A 14447-nucleotide genomic window follows, 5' to 3' on the forward strand; every position below is an offset into this window, starting at 1 on the left:
AGGCATATTTAGGCTCCTTTCGAACTATGATGGGAATAGATTGGTTATTTTATGAAATTTACGCCATAAAAATAAGACCTGGCAGACTTGGACGATATCGTGCAAGTAGCCTATAGAACCCAGGACTTTTCCGTCAAGGGGCGGTATTCTGGGATCCCTGTGTATAGAAAAATGGCGGCTTCTGGTTTGTTCGTGAAAGGTGAGAATACTGAAAGCATTATCACAATAACAGCTGAAGCACAGAAAAAAACAATCTATATCACGGCTCCTAGGTTTATTTGGTATTACTTTACATTGAGTCGTATTCAGTTTTTTGAATTTTCTGTCCGATCGTGCTTTGCTTGTCGCATGCCAGCACGTGAACATTCATTGCATGAACTTCACTTTGAGTCTTTAGTTTGAAAGTTTATTTGTAATAGAAAGTATTAGAGCCTCTTTTACTTTAATGGGGCATATTTTTAAGAGGTTTTCTTGAATCTGACCAGCAGAGATGTTTTAGCTTGCTTATAAACAGTAGTTTTTAAACAATTCGACTCTCACATGCTTGTACACTGTTATGAAAACACCTGGTTTTTAACTATTCCTTCCCATGCAGCCTTGGTGTATTTTCAGTGGTGAGGATAACAAAAATGCTTTATTACTGAGCGGAGCAGGGGAAAAGCTGTTTCATTCGTTTTATTATATTAAGTTAGTTATTTATTTCGCTTGCACAGACGGCGTCAGCACTGTGCTCCATTCACTAATAAAGCACAGTTTTCGACCAACCAGTGCATGCCTACTATCCTGAATATATATATTAAAACATTTTAGATGTTTTTTTGGTTTGGGCATAATAATTTCCCATTGCAGAACATATGTTATTCCCTAGAGCATCATTTCTTTGTCTAACAGTTGCACATGAATATGGATACAACTCAAACAAAGGATCTTGCATTCTCAAGGGAATGACATGTGGTCTGAAATGGGAAAACATTTTGCTCAAGCTAAAGAGTTCTATAGGTAAATTCTTTCTATTATATTTTTCTTGATTATTGTAAGGTTCAAGGTCTAAAATTCTTATTTTTGCAGTAATGATAGAATGAAACGAGTCAAAGTGGTTCGACACAATCTTAGTGAAGTTATCTCTAAAGGTGTAAGTATAACAATAATTATGTTCTTATGGGAATGTAGAGATATATAGAAAGTAATTAGCTCCAGGTTTGAAAACTAGATTTGATAGAGTGGTTTTCATAAACCCATGAGACAAAGTGTACTAATAAGCCTTTTCATAGTTTAAGAATTGATTCCACTGCGCATGCGATTTTATCCCGAATTTCTACTTTCTTTTGTCTAAACCTTCTTTTGTTCTTAATTAAACAAAAGAAGGTGAGAAATTCGGGATAAAATTGCATGCGCAGTGGAATAGATTCTTAAACTATGAAAAGGCTTATTAGAGTGTAATAGTCAGATAAACTCAGAAAACATTATTATTAATATTTATAAATTAAATTCATATTTAAAAAACTTATTTATTTATTTATTTAGGGTAGACAGCTCGGCAAGCTGATTTTCAGACATGCGGTGCTTACAAAAGATACAATTATAATAAAAACAATAAACAATAGCCAACCAGCCAGACAATTATAAATAGTATATATAATCTAATAATAGTTTAGACCCCCTCCCCCCCAGTAAAATTCTGCCAATCCCCACTCCCCCCCCCCAATCCCAGTAAAATTCTGCCTCAATATAGTTGTAAGAACTGATTTCTTAATAAAGGGTTAAAGTCCTCACAATCATAAAGAATATTTACTTTTTTAAATCTATAATAAGTGTTTCCATAGCAATGCCTTTGACTACAGTAAAATGTAGCAAATATGAATTATTTAATGTGCATAAATTTAAAAAATATTATAAATATGTTAATAATAATTATACATAGGTACAATGATTTTTATTTATAACCCATTTATAAATAATGATAAATAATTAATTAATATTGTCTTTATTTAAGTTTATTTAGTGTTTATTTAGTTTCAGTTTTTTAATAATAATTTTGGATATTTTATTTTAAATTTATTTTGGCAGTAGAATTCATAGAATAGAGAAGAAAAAGTGAAGTAAAATCTCTCAATCCTGACATAAAAATTTAAAAGTAAATCTTAATAATGTTTCAATAAAAAATCTTTAAGGATGGTGGTCTTGCAATCTATTCAAAATATCTGAACCATAAGTTTAAATTAGAAAGCATAATGTTTATAAATATATGTATTCGAGTCTCAAAGGAAAAATATTAAAAAAAAAAAAAACAAGAAAAAATGCTGAATTCCTCGCTTGTACTTTGGACTCAAAACAGAGATGTCATCACTCGCTTCTCTTCTTGTTGTTTCAGCTGACTCACTTTTTAAAATATTCAGAAAGCATTATAACTTTTATTCTAGCTTTCACTCAGTTATAAAATGAAAACAAATCATGCCTGAAAAATATATTAAACTGTTTCCCAATTCAATTATTTTTTGCTACTAGCATGATTTCTGTATCCTATTGCATGCTTAGGTACTTTAATGATTGTACCTTAGTGCAATCTAAAATGTACTCAAAAAATATTAATATCTTGCTAGGAAATATAGCTAGAAAGTTATGCATTACAAGTTGTTCAGTGTAGATTTAATGGAAATCCAAAAAGCACAGAATAACATATATTTTTAAAATTTTATATAGAGATATATCTAGGCAAATATACTAGGTAGAAAGGTCAGACATACAAATTTACGCCTCATGTACAAAGATAATCATTGAAAAACTTACATATATTTTAACACCAATATTTTCTTGTGTAATTCCTAACCGCCAGTTTTGAAAACATTTGGAGTCAGGAATTTAATGAGGTATTGATCTGTCAGCCTTGGTTGTCGTTTTCCTTTATGATTTCTCTTAATAATTTATTCTAGACTTCATTAGCATATTCATCAGACGGTTATGCCACAAATACGTTACTTATTATACAAATACGGTCATATACAGCCGTACTATCCAATTAATGCATGTGAAACTGTAAAGGAGCAAACTCGTGATCGAATTGAATGGAAAGAGTCCTTGAACTATAATTTGTGCTGTTTTTCTTCCAACAGAAAACTGTTTTTCTTGGAGCAAAGTTAAGAAGGCATGTAAAAAATGATTTTAGCTTGTAAAGAGATCTTGCAAAATGTATTCTTTTGATAAACAACTCTTAGGTCATAGTCACAAAACCTTAATGTTAATAGTAAATTATATTTTGAGTTGCATGTTTGATAAATATATTTTCAAAGTGTATTTTCAAGTCTAGGTTGATCAAAGTTGTCGATCAAGAGCTTGAATGTATATAATATTGTCTAGTGAAAACATACACGTGGAATCATCAAAATGCCCTATGACCTTTAATAAGTAAACCCTCATAACTCATGTCTAAATAATCAAATAGAAATAGAATAGAATAGAATGCAAAGTTCTATCTGTAAAACAGTACTTAATCTAATTTGCACAAAATAGTATACAGCGTTTATTTGCGTTCAGCTATCTTGCAGTAGATACAAATTCCCTGCTGTTTTTTTTTAAACATTTACATTGTAAATTTAATGATAATATTTAATAGAGAAAAAGCAGTATACAATAACATATAACCTTTTGTAATATAATTTATTATATAATTAGGATAGTAGTAGCTGATTGGTCGAAAACTGTGCTTTATTAATGAATGGAACACAGTGCTGTTGACATCTGTGTGCTCGAGGTTTTGCCAGATCCTGCGACCTTCTTTCTTTTTGCGTAAATAAATTCAATACTGAACTAAAATTAGTAACTATGTGATAAAATGAATAAAACAGCTTTTTCCGTACTCCATTCACAAATAAAGCACTCAGAAGAATTTTTATCCTATTTTATAAAAAACATATAATATGATATAACAATGCATAATTTTCAAGCATATAATGATTCTCTTCTTCAACCTTTAAAATCGTAGTAATGAAAACAGCGGTAAATTCTTGCAACTGATTATTGCCCTTTTTTGTTCCTGATTTAGATGGCAGTCGATTCTGTAGTTCCTCATTTGTCAAGGTTTCTCCATGATGATCCATGGGTTCAGCCTTTTGTCGGAGAGATTGAAAGAAGGTGAGTTGTTTAGACAGTCAATCATACTTACAATATGAATACAAAATAATTGACCAGTTTGACCTGTTTTACATGCATGACGTTTTCAATCCCTGGGTTTCAATCAGTGGATAAAAGACATCGTAGGCCTAGGGCAAACGACGAACTTGCCATGCACCGAACTCATTAAAAACAATGGATATCAGGTGATAATGAGGAGGCATTCTTTGATGTAATTAAGTTCGGTGCATGGAAAGTTCGACGTTTGCCCTAGGCCTTAGAATCTAAAAATCTGATACAAATGATGGTCAAACACTGACCACCATGTGCTGTTGGCCAGAAAGAATTACATTTCTTATTTTCGAATTTGAAATTTCAGATACAAATGTTTTCAGTCAATCAAGGGAGATATTGAAAAGCATGAAGGAAGTTTAGATGCTTTTTCTAGAGGATATGAAAAGTTTGGCATAACTAGAACAGCAGAAGGTCAGATGTACAGGGAATGGGCCCCTGGTGCGCACGGAGTGTTCCTTATTGGAGACTTCAGTAAGTTGCTGGCAGTGTATCAGTTTATTAAGAACCCATTTGGGACTTCAGTAAGTACCTATGGGGTGTATTAGTCTATACTGCAGTTTTGAATTCTCTGTTCTACAGGGCTAGCTTCAATTGCGTAGAGGATTATTTTGAATATTCATGTGTTCTAGTAAAGGTCCCTGGAACTTCAAAGTACTTGTATTGTTGAAGTTGTGCATTCTTTACTTTACTGTTGGTATTTGTGAATATTTAGACACTGATTCGAGGCTAACCCTGTATAAATGAATCTGTGATCAAGTAACACATTGGTACTAGTTTGACTAATAAGTATTTATTCAAAAAAGATTATTCCTACCGGAAAGTTCAGTAAGTAAGCAGCGTATTAGTGTACTGTTGAAGACCCCCAAAAATTGTAATGGGTAGAACTTGTACGAAATAATAATAGTAATATTTTATATAGTGTCAATTCCAAGAGTTCAACAACGCTTCACAATTTTAATACATTATATTCACATAGTAATTGAATACAATCATACTTCATTCAATGAATTCAAACAATTCACTAAAGTATTTGTAATTAAGATAACTTTTCTCGATTTTTATTTTTATTTTTATTTCATTTCTAATCATAATATGACAAGCAATTATTAATATAATATTTTAAAACTCCCTGGATGTGTCCCTCCACCAGACCCTTCCCCAAATTTTGTGTCTGTGGTACTCAGAGCCCCCATAACAAGATTACAAAAATGAACTCATATTGTTAACTGTTTTTAGATGACTGGAATAGGATCTCTCATCCATGTACAAAGAATGAGTTTGGAATCTGGGAATTGAACCTGCCTAACAAGTCTGACGGCACACCCGTCATTGCACATGGAAGTAAAGTCAAGGTATGGGCAAAATGTTTTACTTATATTTGATATTACAAGTTGATATAAATGTCATAAATGTCACGTATATAATGGGTAAAAAAAATTCAAATTTTATGGAACCCTAAAACAACCTCTGGGCTGATCTAAGTCAGGGCTCACATATTGAACCCTGAAACAACCTCTGGGCTGATCTAAGTCAGGGCTCACAGACTGAACCCTAAAACAACCTCTGGGCTGATCTAAGTCAGGGCACGGCTAACTCACAGATCGAACCCTGAAACAACCTCTGGGCTGATCTAAGTCAGGGCATGGCTAACTCACAGATTGAACCCTGAAACATCCTCTGCGCTGATCTAAGTCAGAGCATAGTTAACTGGAAAAACGTAAAAACCCAGGGAGAGACCTAACAAACTCTATTCTTATGATATGTCCCGGAATTAAACCTGGGAGCAAATTACTACTGTTACATCATCCAATATCTCATATGCACCATTGTATTGATCTCAGATATTGCTTTTTTCTTCAGGTTGGAATCCAGCTAGCATCTGGTGAAATTGTAGACCGTATATCTCCCTGGATTAAATACGCCGTTGCCCCAGAAGACAACATTCTGTATGAAGGCGTCCACTGGGACCCGCCTGAACCATACTGCTTCAAACATCCACGCCCAAAACCCCTCAAAAGCTTGAGGATATATGAAGCGCATGTTGGTATCTCATCCAACAAGCCCCAGGTTGCTAGCTACAAGCACTTTACAAAACATGTTATTCCGAGGATTAAGTATCTTGGGTATAACAGCATTCAACTGATGGCCATCATGGAACATGCATACTATGCTTGCTTCGGCTACCAAGTAACAAACTTCTTTGCAGTATCAAGGTATAAAATATTGAGATAGCTGGGGTAGATGTAGGGGAGGGGTTGGGAAGGTTTGCACCCCCTTCTTCTTAGTTGAGTTGATGTCTACTGCATCATTGGTGCTTGAGTTTGTGAACATGCTGATCATAAGTCATGCACCAACTCCTCCCCCCCCCCCCCCCCCCCCTCAAAAACATTATGGGTCTGCTCCTGGATCTAGAAAAGTGCACCCAATATCTGAGAAAAAGATATTCATTGTTTTTGGACAAAGACATTCAGGCAGTTCTAATTTATTTTCAAATCTTCAATCTTAACTTTCCCTGAAACCACCTCTGGACTAATCAAAGTCATGGCACGACTAGCTCACAGATCGAACCCTGAAACCACCTCTTGGCTGATCTAAGTCAGGGCACGACTAGTTCACAGATCGAACCCTGAAAGAACCTCTTGGCTGATCTAAGTCAGGGCATGGCTAACTCACAGATTGAACCCTGAAACAACCTTTGGGCTGATCTAAGTCAGGGCATGGCTAACTCACAGATCGAACCCTGAAACCACCTCTTGGCTGATCTAAGTCAGGGCACGACTAGTTCACAGATCGAACCCTGAAAGAACCTCTTGGCTGATCTAAGTCAGGGCATGGCTAACTCACAGATAGAACCCTGAAACAACCTTTGGGCTGATCTAAGTCAGGGCATGGCTAACTCACAGATCGAACCCTGAAACAACCTTTGGGCTGATCTAAGTCAGGGCATGGCTAACTCACAGATAGAACCCTGAAACAACCTCTTGGCTGATTCAAGTCAGGGCATGGCTAACTCACAGATAGAACCCTGAAACAACCTCTGGGCTGATCCAAGTCAGGGCATGGCTAACTCACAGATCGAACCCTGAAACAACCTCTGTGCTGATCCAAGTCAGGGCATGGCTAACTCACAGATAGAACCCTGAAACAACCTCTGGGCTGATCCAAGTCATGGCACGACTAGCTCACAGATCGAACCCTGAAACAACCTCTTGGCTGATCCAAGTCAGGGCATGGCGAACTCACAGATAGAACCCTGAAAGAACCTCTTGGCTGATCTAAGTCAGGGCATGGCTAACTCACAGATAGAACCCTGAAAGAACCTCTGGGCTGATCCAAGTCAGGGCAGGGCTAACTCACAGATAGAACCCTAAAACAACCTCTGGGCTGATCCAAGTCAGGGTATGGCTAACTCACAGATAGAACCCTGAAACAACATCTGGGCTGATCCAAGTAAAGGCATGGCTAACTCACAGATAGAACCCTGAAACAACCTCTGGGCTGATCCAAGTCAGGGCATGGCTAACTCACAGATAGAACCCTGAAACAACCTCTGGGCTGATCCAAGTCAGGGCGTGGCTAACTCACAGATAGAACCCTGAAACAACCTCTGGGCGGATCCAAGTCAGGGCATGGCGAACTCACAGACAGACCCCTGAAACAACCTCTGGGCTGATCCAAGTCAGGGCATGGCTAACTCACAGATAGAACCCTGAAACAACCTCTGGGCTGATCCAAGTCAGGGCATGGCTAACTCACAGATAGAACCCTGAAACAACCTCTGGGCTGATCCAAGTCAGGGCATGGCTAACTCACAGATAGATCCCTGAAACGACCTTTTGGCTTATCTTAGTCATGACATGGCTAACTAACAGATTGAACTCTTGAACAACCTAAGGGCTGACAAGGGCATGGCTTACTCATAGATAGAATTGGAATTTAGCATAAGACTTTCTAGTATGGTAGGATTAAAACCCTTGATTCAAGAGTGAGACTCAATCAACTCTACCCAACAGGGCCGTAGCCACAAATTTCTGATTGGTCTGGTTTTCGAGGGTTTTTGGTTTTCCTTACATTTTTTTTGCCTCATATTTTTTCCCAAAAAGTTGAAAAACACAGCTACAGCCCTGCTCAAATGAATACTTAGTCTACATGTAGAAAGCAAACCTGAGACTCTAGAAGTGAGAGGCAAGTATACTACTGCTACACATACTGTATTTTCATTGCCTTTCAGTCGGTATGGGACTCCAGACGAATTGAAGGAATTAATTGACACAGCGCATGGCGAAGGGATTGTAGTTCTTCTAGACATAGTGCACAGTCATAGTGCTAAGAATGTCATGGATGGTATCAATGAGTTTGATGGAACCCAGAGCTGTTATTTTCATGATGGTCATCGTGGTGTTCACACTCTCTGGGATAGCAGGTTGTTTGACTACACTAAGTAAGTCTTGTTCCTGTAGTTTTTTTTATTTCACTTGAAATATCAAGTACTGTAGCCATGAACTGCTGTTACTGTATTTGTTGATTGTTGTTGTTGTTTTCGTTGTAGAAGTTGTCGTCGTTCCCTTTGTCATCCTACTTATTGTCGCTGCTATTGTTGTCTTTTTCTTATTATTTATTGATGATGGTATAATCATGATGATGATGATGATGGTGATAATGATGATGATGATGGTGATAATGATGATGATGATGATGATGGTGATAATGATGATGATGATGGTGGTGGTGATAATGATGGTGATGATGATGATGATGGTGATAATGATGATAAATATGATGATAAGTAAGTAAGTCTTTTCATCTTAAAATTTAACCTTTTATCATTTACTCTTTCCTTCAACAGATGGGAAGTACTGCGCTTTCTTCTGTCCAATCTTCGTTGGTTCATCGAAGCATACAAGTTTGATGGTTTTCGATTTGACGGTGTTACATCAATGATATACCACGACCATGGCTTAGGGCACGGGTTCAGTGGTGGTTACCCAGATTTCTTTGGCTTGGGGGTCGATACGGAGTCCCTTATTTACCTCATGTTGGCCAATGATATGCTTCATACTGTCTTCCCTGAAGTTATTACCATCGCAGAGGTAAGATTGTCTGATTCTCTTGTGCATGATTTTACCCCAGCAAGGGTGGTGTAGCATTAGTGCACTCGCTTCTCACCTCTGGGGTCTCCTGTTTGATTCCTAAACTCAGCATCAAATGTGAGTAGAGTTTATTAGGTCTCTCCCTTGGGTCTAAGTTTTTTTTTCGGTTTTCCTCCTTTCTAAAAATAAAAACACGCTAAATCCAATTTGATCTGTGAGTTAGCAGTGCCTGACTTAGATCAGCCTAGAGGTTCTTTTGGGGTTCCATCTGTGAGTTAGCCATGCCTGACTTTGATCAGCCCAGAGATTGTTTTAGGGTTCGATCATATGGTTCTATCTCTGATTTAGCCGTGCCCTGGTCTTGATCAGGCCAGAGGTTGGTTCAGACTTTAACTTTAATTAGTGTTCTTGACGTCAGACTTCTTCGTTCAATATACCGTTCGCACCATTTTTCATAAAAGGAAAGGAAAGGAAAGCAAGAGAAGAAAAGAAAAAATCAAACACGCTTTTTAATTTTAACACGCCAATTATTTTTTGTATTTGTTAAACGTTAGGAAGTGTCTGGTATGCCAGGGTTATGTCGACCAATCAATGAAGGAGGTGGAGGATTTGACTACAGACTAGGAATGGCTATACCTGACATGTGGATCAAGGTACACCATTAATTCAGATTGGCTCAGTGTATTTTGTCTCGCTCTAACGACCTAGAGGCCAGCACACCATGAAGTCTGGTTCACACTAGCGTCGTAATCGAATGCACTGAATATACACAGACTCAGTGCCTGTCTTTTTTTTTTTCGCAGGCGATAAATGTTATATTGAGTGTGCGTATGTTTCTTCCGATTCCGATTAGGATGCTAGTGTGAACCAGGCTTAAAGGTCCATCCACACTAATGCGTTTTCCTTTGACGATCTCATATACGCCAACGATATCAGTAAAGCTCTTTACAAGCTCTTCACCTTAGGCGTAATGTGTTTTTTTCCCCGGACGACAAGATTCTTCGTATAACAGTTGCGCATGAATATTGATACAACTCAAACAAAGAATCTTATTTTCAAGTGAATGACATGTGGTTCGTAATTGAAAAACATTACGCCCAAGCTATGCTTCCCTAGAGTATCATTTCTTTGTTTAACGGTTGTACATGAAGAGACTCATGAATATAAATACAACTCAAACGAAGAATCTTATTCCTAAAAGAATGTCACGTGGACCGAAATGGAAAAACATTACACCCAAGCTTAAAGGGTCTATTAGTCCAAGGGATCTGCAGTCGCTAACGCATGACTTTGCAGGTTCTCAAGAGCACTAAAGACGAAGACTGGAAAATGCAAGATATAGTCTGGCAGCTGATCAACAGGAGACACAATGAGAAGACTATCGCATATGCAGAAAGTCATGATCAAGCTCTGGTAGGAGACAAAACTATCTCATTCTGGTTGATGGATAAAGAGATGTACACTCACATGTCAGTCACGTCTCCCTTGACACATATCATCGACAGGGGTATAGCTCTGCACAAAATGATAAGGTTCGTATTTGGAAGTACAGTTAAAAAAGAGAGATAGAAAAGAGAGAGAAAAAGAAAGAAAGGAAAGGACAAACAAACAAGCAAACAGAAAATAAAAGGAAGAAACAAACATAAAAAGAAACGAACAAACAAACAAATAAACGAATAAAAAAACAAGAACCCCAGAAAGAAACAAAGAAAGACACAAAGAAAGACACAAAGAAAGAAGAAGGAAGAAAGAAAGAAAGAAAGAAAGAAAGAAAGAAAGAAAGAAAGAAAGAAAGAAAGAAAGAAAGAAAGAAAGAAAGAAAGAAAGAAAGAAAGAAAGAAAGAAAGAAAGAAAGAAAGAAAGAAAGAAAGAAGCAAAAATTAAATTCGGCAGTGACCACGTTTCATATTGGTTTCCATACAGGCTGATAACCATGGGTCTAGGCGGGGAAGGTTACCTTAATTTCATCGGTAACGAGTTTGGCCACCCCGAATGGCTCGACTTTCCCCGAGAAGGCAACAAGAACAGCTATCATTATGCTCGTCGACAGTTCAACCTGGTGGATGATGAACTTCTGAGGTACAAGTTTCTGAACAGATTCGACGCGGCAATGATGCATCTGGAAGAGAAGTATGCCTGGTTGAGTAGCCCACAGGTAAATATTATTGATTCATAATGATGATAATAATGATGATGATGATGGTTGTATTGGTGGTGAAGATGATGATAATGATGATGACAATAATGGTGGTGGTGATGATGATGATAGTGATAATGATAAATAATTTACTATAGTAATGGTACCAATCAATCATCATCATCCCTATCATCATTATCGCTACCACCACCACCATGATCGCCATCATCACTACCATCATTATCACCATCATAATTATCATCGCCTCATCATCATCCCCACAAACCACCTATATCACCATCATGGCCATCATCTTAATCAGCGCCACCATCATTATCATCATCTCCATCAGCCAGCAACAATATCACCATTGCTAGTCACCATTGCTAGTGTCAACATCATCACAAACGACAACACCATCAACTTAATCATCACCACCACCACCATCATCGTTAGTCATCATCATCACGAACAACGACACCATCAACTTAATCATCATCACCACCATCATCGTTAGTCATCATCATCATCACGAACAACGACACCATCAACTTAATCATCATCACCACCATCATCGTTAGTCATCATCATCATCACGAACAACGACACCATCAACTTAATCATCATCACCACCATCATTGTTAGTCATCATCATCATCACGAACAACGACACCATCAACTTAATCATCATCACCACCATCATCGTTAGTCATCATCATCATCACGAACAACGACACCATCAACTTAATCATCATCACCACCATCATCGTTAGTCATCATCATCATCACGAACAACGACACCATCAACTTAATCATCATCACCACCATCATCGTTAGTCATCATCATCACGAACAACGACACCATCAACTTAATCATCATCACCACCATCATCGTTAGTCATCATCATCATCACGAACAACGACATCAACTTAATCATCATCACCACCATTACCACCATTATCATACATAGTTATAAAAACCTTTCCATCTCTTTTATTCCCATTTCCCTTTTCCTTCCCGTCTTTCCCTTTCATTTCCTGTTATTTTTCTTTCTTGGTTTACCTCTTTCTTGTCTTTCATCACTCTTTCCCATATTCTGTAGGCGTTTGTCAGCTGCAAGCATGAAGATGACAAAATCATAGTATTTGAACGGGGTCGTCTCCTGTGGATCTTCAACTTTCATCCCAATAAAAGCTTCACTGATTATCGAGTAGGAACAGCTATTGCTGGCAGGTATCCTTTATTATACACTTAACAGGCCTGTGTTTTACCATAGCCTGTGTAGCTAGCGGCCCAAATGGAAGGGAAGGGGACTGGGGACCTCCCCTTCATCTCCCCAGTTGCCCATTCCCCAGAGGAAACAGGGTTCCAAGTATTCCATCTCCTTGTTATTGACACCTTAACCAGTTACCAGGTATTCTATTGTTCTCGATTCTGATGCTGAAGAGTTTGGGGGCCATAAACGACTAGATCCCAAGTGTCAGTACTTTGCGGAAAGCCGACCTTGGCATGATCGACCTTTCTCTCTTTTGGTAAGAATATTATTATTATTATTGTTATTATTATTATTATTTTATTTATTTATTGCTACGCGATATTATCTTCTCATAAACTTCGTCACATACTAGGTTTTCCTCTCTCTGCAAAACCCTACATCCTAACTGATACCAATTTGATGTGTGAGTTAATCGTGCTCTGATTTTGTTCAGCCAAGAGGTTGTTTCAGGGTTCAATCTGTGAGTAGATAGGCTGTAATGTTACTCTGATCAGCCCAGAGGTTGTTTCAGGGTTACATAAAATCCATGTGTGCAGTGAAAATTTGACTCATTTATCGTTTCGAAATGTGCGCTTTGTTTGTGAGGGAGGGGTAAAGACATATCCCTACTTCTTCTTCTTTTTTTTTTTTTTTTTTTTTTCTTTTTGAGGCTGGGGGAGGGGACATCTCACCCTAAAAATCAATTTGAACCCACCTCCCTACTCCTATGCAGCTTAATAAACATCGGTCTATAATTTGCTTTAAATTGATAGTGCGCTCCTTGATCTGCTAGTTAGCAGGCATTCTTTATTTTTTCTCCTAATATCTGTGGCTTATCTTTCAGGTGTATATACCCTGTAGAACTGCCCTAGTGTTGGCGCCAGAAGATCCATGATTAGTATTTTAGTTTAAATAAAGTTAGTTTAAATAAACCAACATGATATTTTATTCAAATTATAGGAATGTTCAGTAGTTTAGATAACCGTGGTTCCATGTAAAGGAACAAAAATTTATGTTATTTCGAAGAAGTTATAAAGGTTTTTCTGTTAAGGTTGTTGGCCAGGGACAAGGTCAAGATAATGATCCCAGATTGGGACCTTATTTGGTAATGGTTTTATGTAGTTGGGACCGCAAAGTCCACACATCAAAAGGTTTTTTGGTTTCTTTTATCAAATAGGAATTATGGTTACAGTTATTTTGAATATGAATGTGCGCGCGTGCTGTGTTTGCTCATATAGCACGCGCTGCCAACCAATCAGAACACGAGTTTCATAACAGTTATTTTTTCTAAATGAATATGTAAAATCCCTGAGAGGGCTAACCTAACGTGAGGTAGCTCAGAGGTTATATAATGGAAATAAAAATTGCGATGACATAGTCAAATAAAAATATATGCTTTTGGAACAAAATGTTGATTTGTGTCCCTAGGTTCAGGAATATAAATATTGCTTTTCCCATTTCTTCCCCAGAAGTAGGTCACCCAACCTTCGTGTGACTAGGGCCCTATAATATACCAATCAAGATCCCTCTGCATTCTTTCTCCACGTACCACATCAGTATTAGCTTCTCACTCCACATTCTCAAGAGTTTGTCTATCAGTCTTGTGTTTGTGTGTTGAACTCGATGAAAATATTTTATACTTTTCATTGCAAAAAAAAAAATTAATACTGTTTCAAAAATTAGAAGTGCGATCAGAAAAGAGACGGGTTTGAGAGGTCGTACGTTGGTCAAACAACTAGAAATCAGATGCAAAACACTTTGAAAAATAAAAGAGAACATGTG

At 37.4% G+C, this 14447-nt stretch overlaps 1 protein-coding gene across 2 annotated transcripts; it reads left to right on the forward strand.

Moving 5' to 3' along the window:
- The first annotated feature begins 147 nt into the window (after positions 1-147).
- Positions 148-14074, forward strand: LOC116300890 (1,4-alpha-glucan-branching enzyme). Of its 2 annotated transcripts, none has more exons than XM_089040007.1 (14): positions 148-199; positions 1069-1132; positions 4040-4128; positions 4487-4653; positions 5419-5534; positions 6043-6395; positions 8414-8623; positions 9029-9272; positions 9827-9925; positions 10569-10804; positions 11196-11427; positions 12513-12643; positions 12825-12942; positions 13510-14074. In XM_089040007.1, exons 2-14 carry the CDS (start codon positions 1079-1081, stop codon positions 13558-13560), a joined length of 2100 nt encoding a protein of 699 aa, XP_088896133.1. In that variant the 5' UTR covers positions 148-199; positions 1069-1078; the 3' UTR covers positions 13561-14074. The 2 variants fall into 2 exon arrangements, with proteins under 2 accessions (XP_088896133.1, XP_088896134.1); XM_089040008.1 differs by lacking the exon at positions 148-199 and adding an exon at positions 3111-3142.
- Positions 14075-14447: the final 373 nt, after the last annotated feature.

The sequence above is a fragment of the Actinia tenebrosa genome, unplaced genomic scaffold (assembly GCF_029948245.1).
Source record: "Actinia tenebrosa isolate PJP-AT-01 unplaced genomic scaffold, QUT_ActTen_1.0 PGA_scaffold7__59_contigs__length_16204524, whole genome shotgun sequence".
NCBI classification, from domain to species: domain Eukaryota; kingdom Metazoa; phylum Cnidaria; class Anthozoa; order Actiniaria; family Actiniidae; genus Actinia; species Actinia tenebrosa.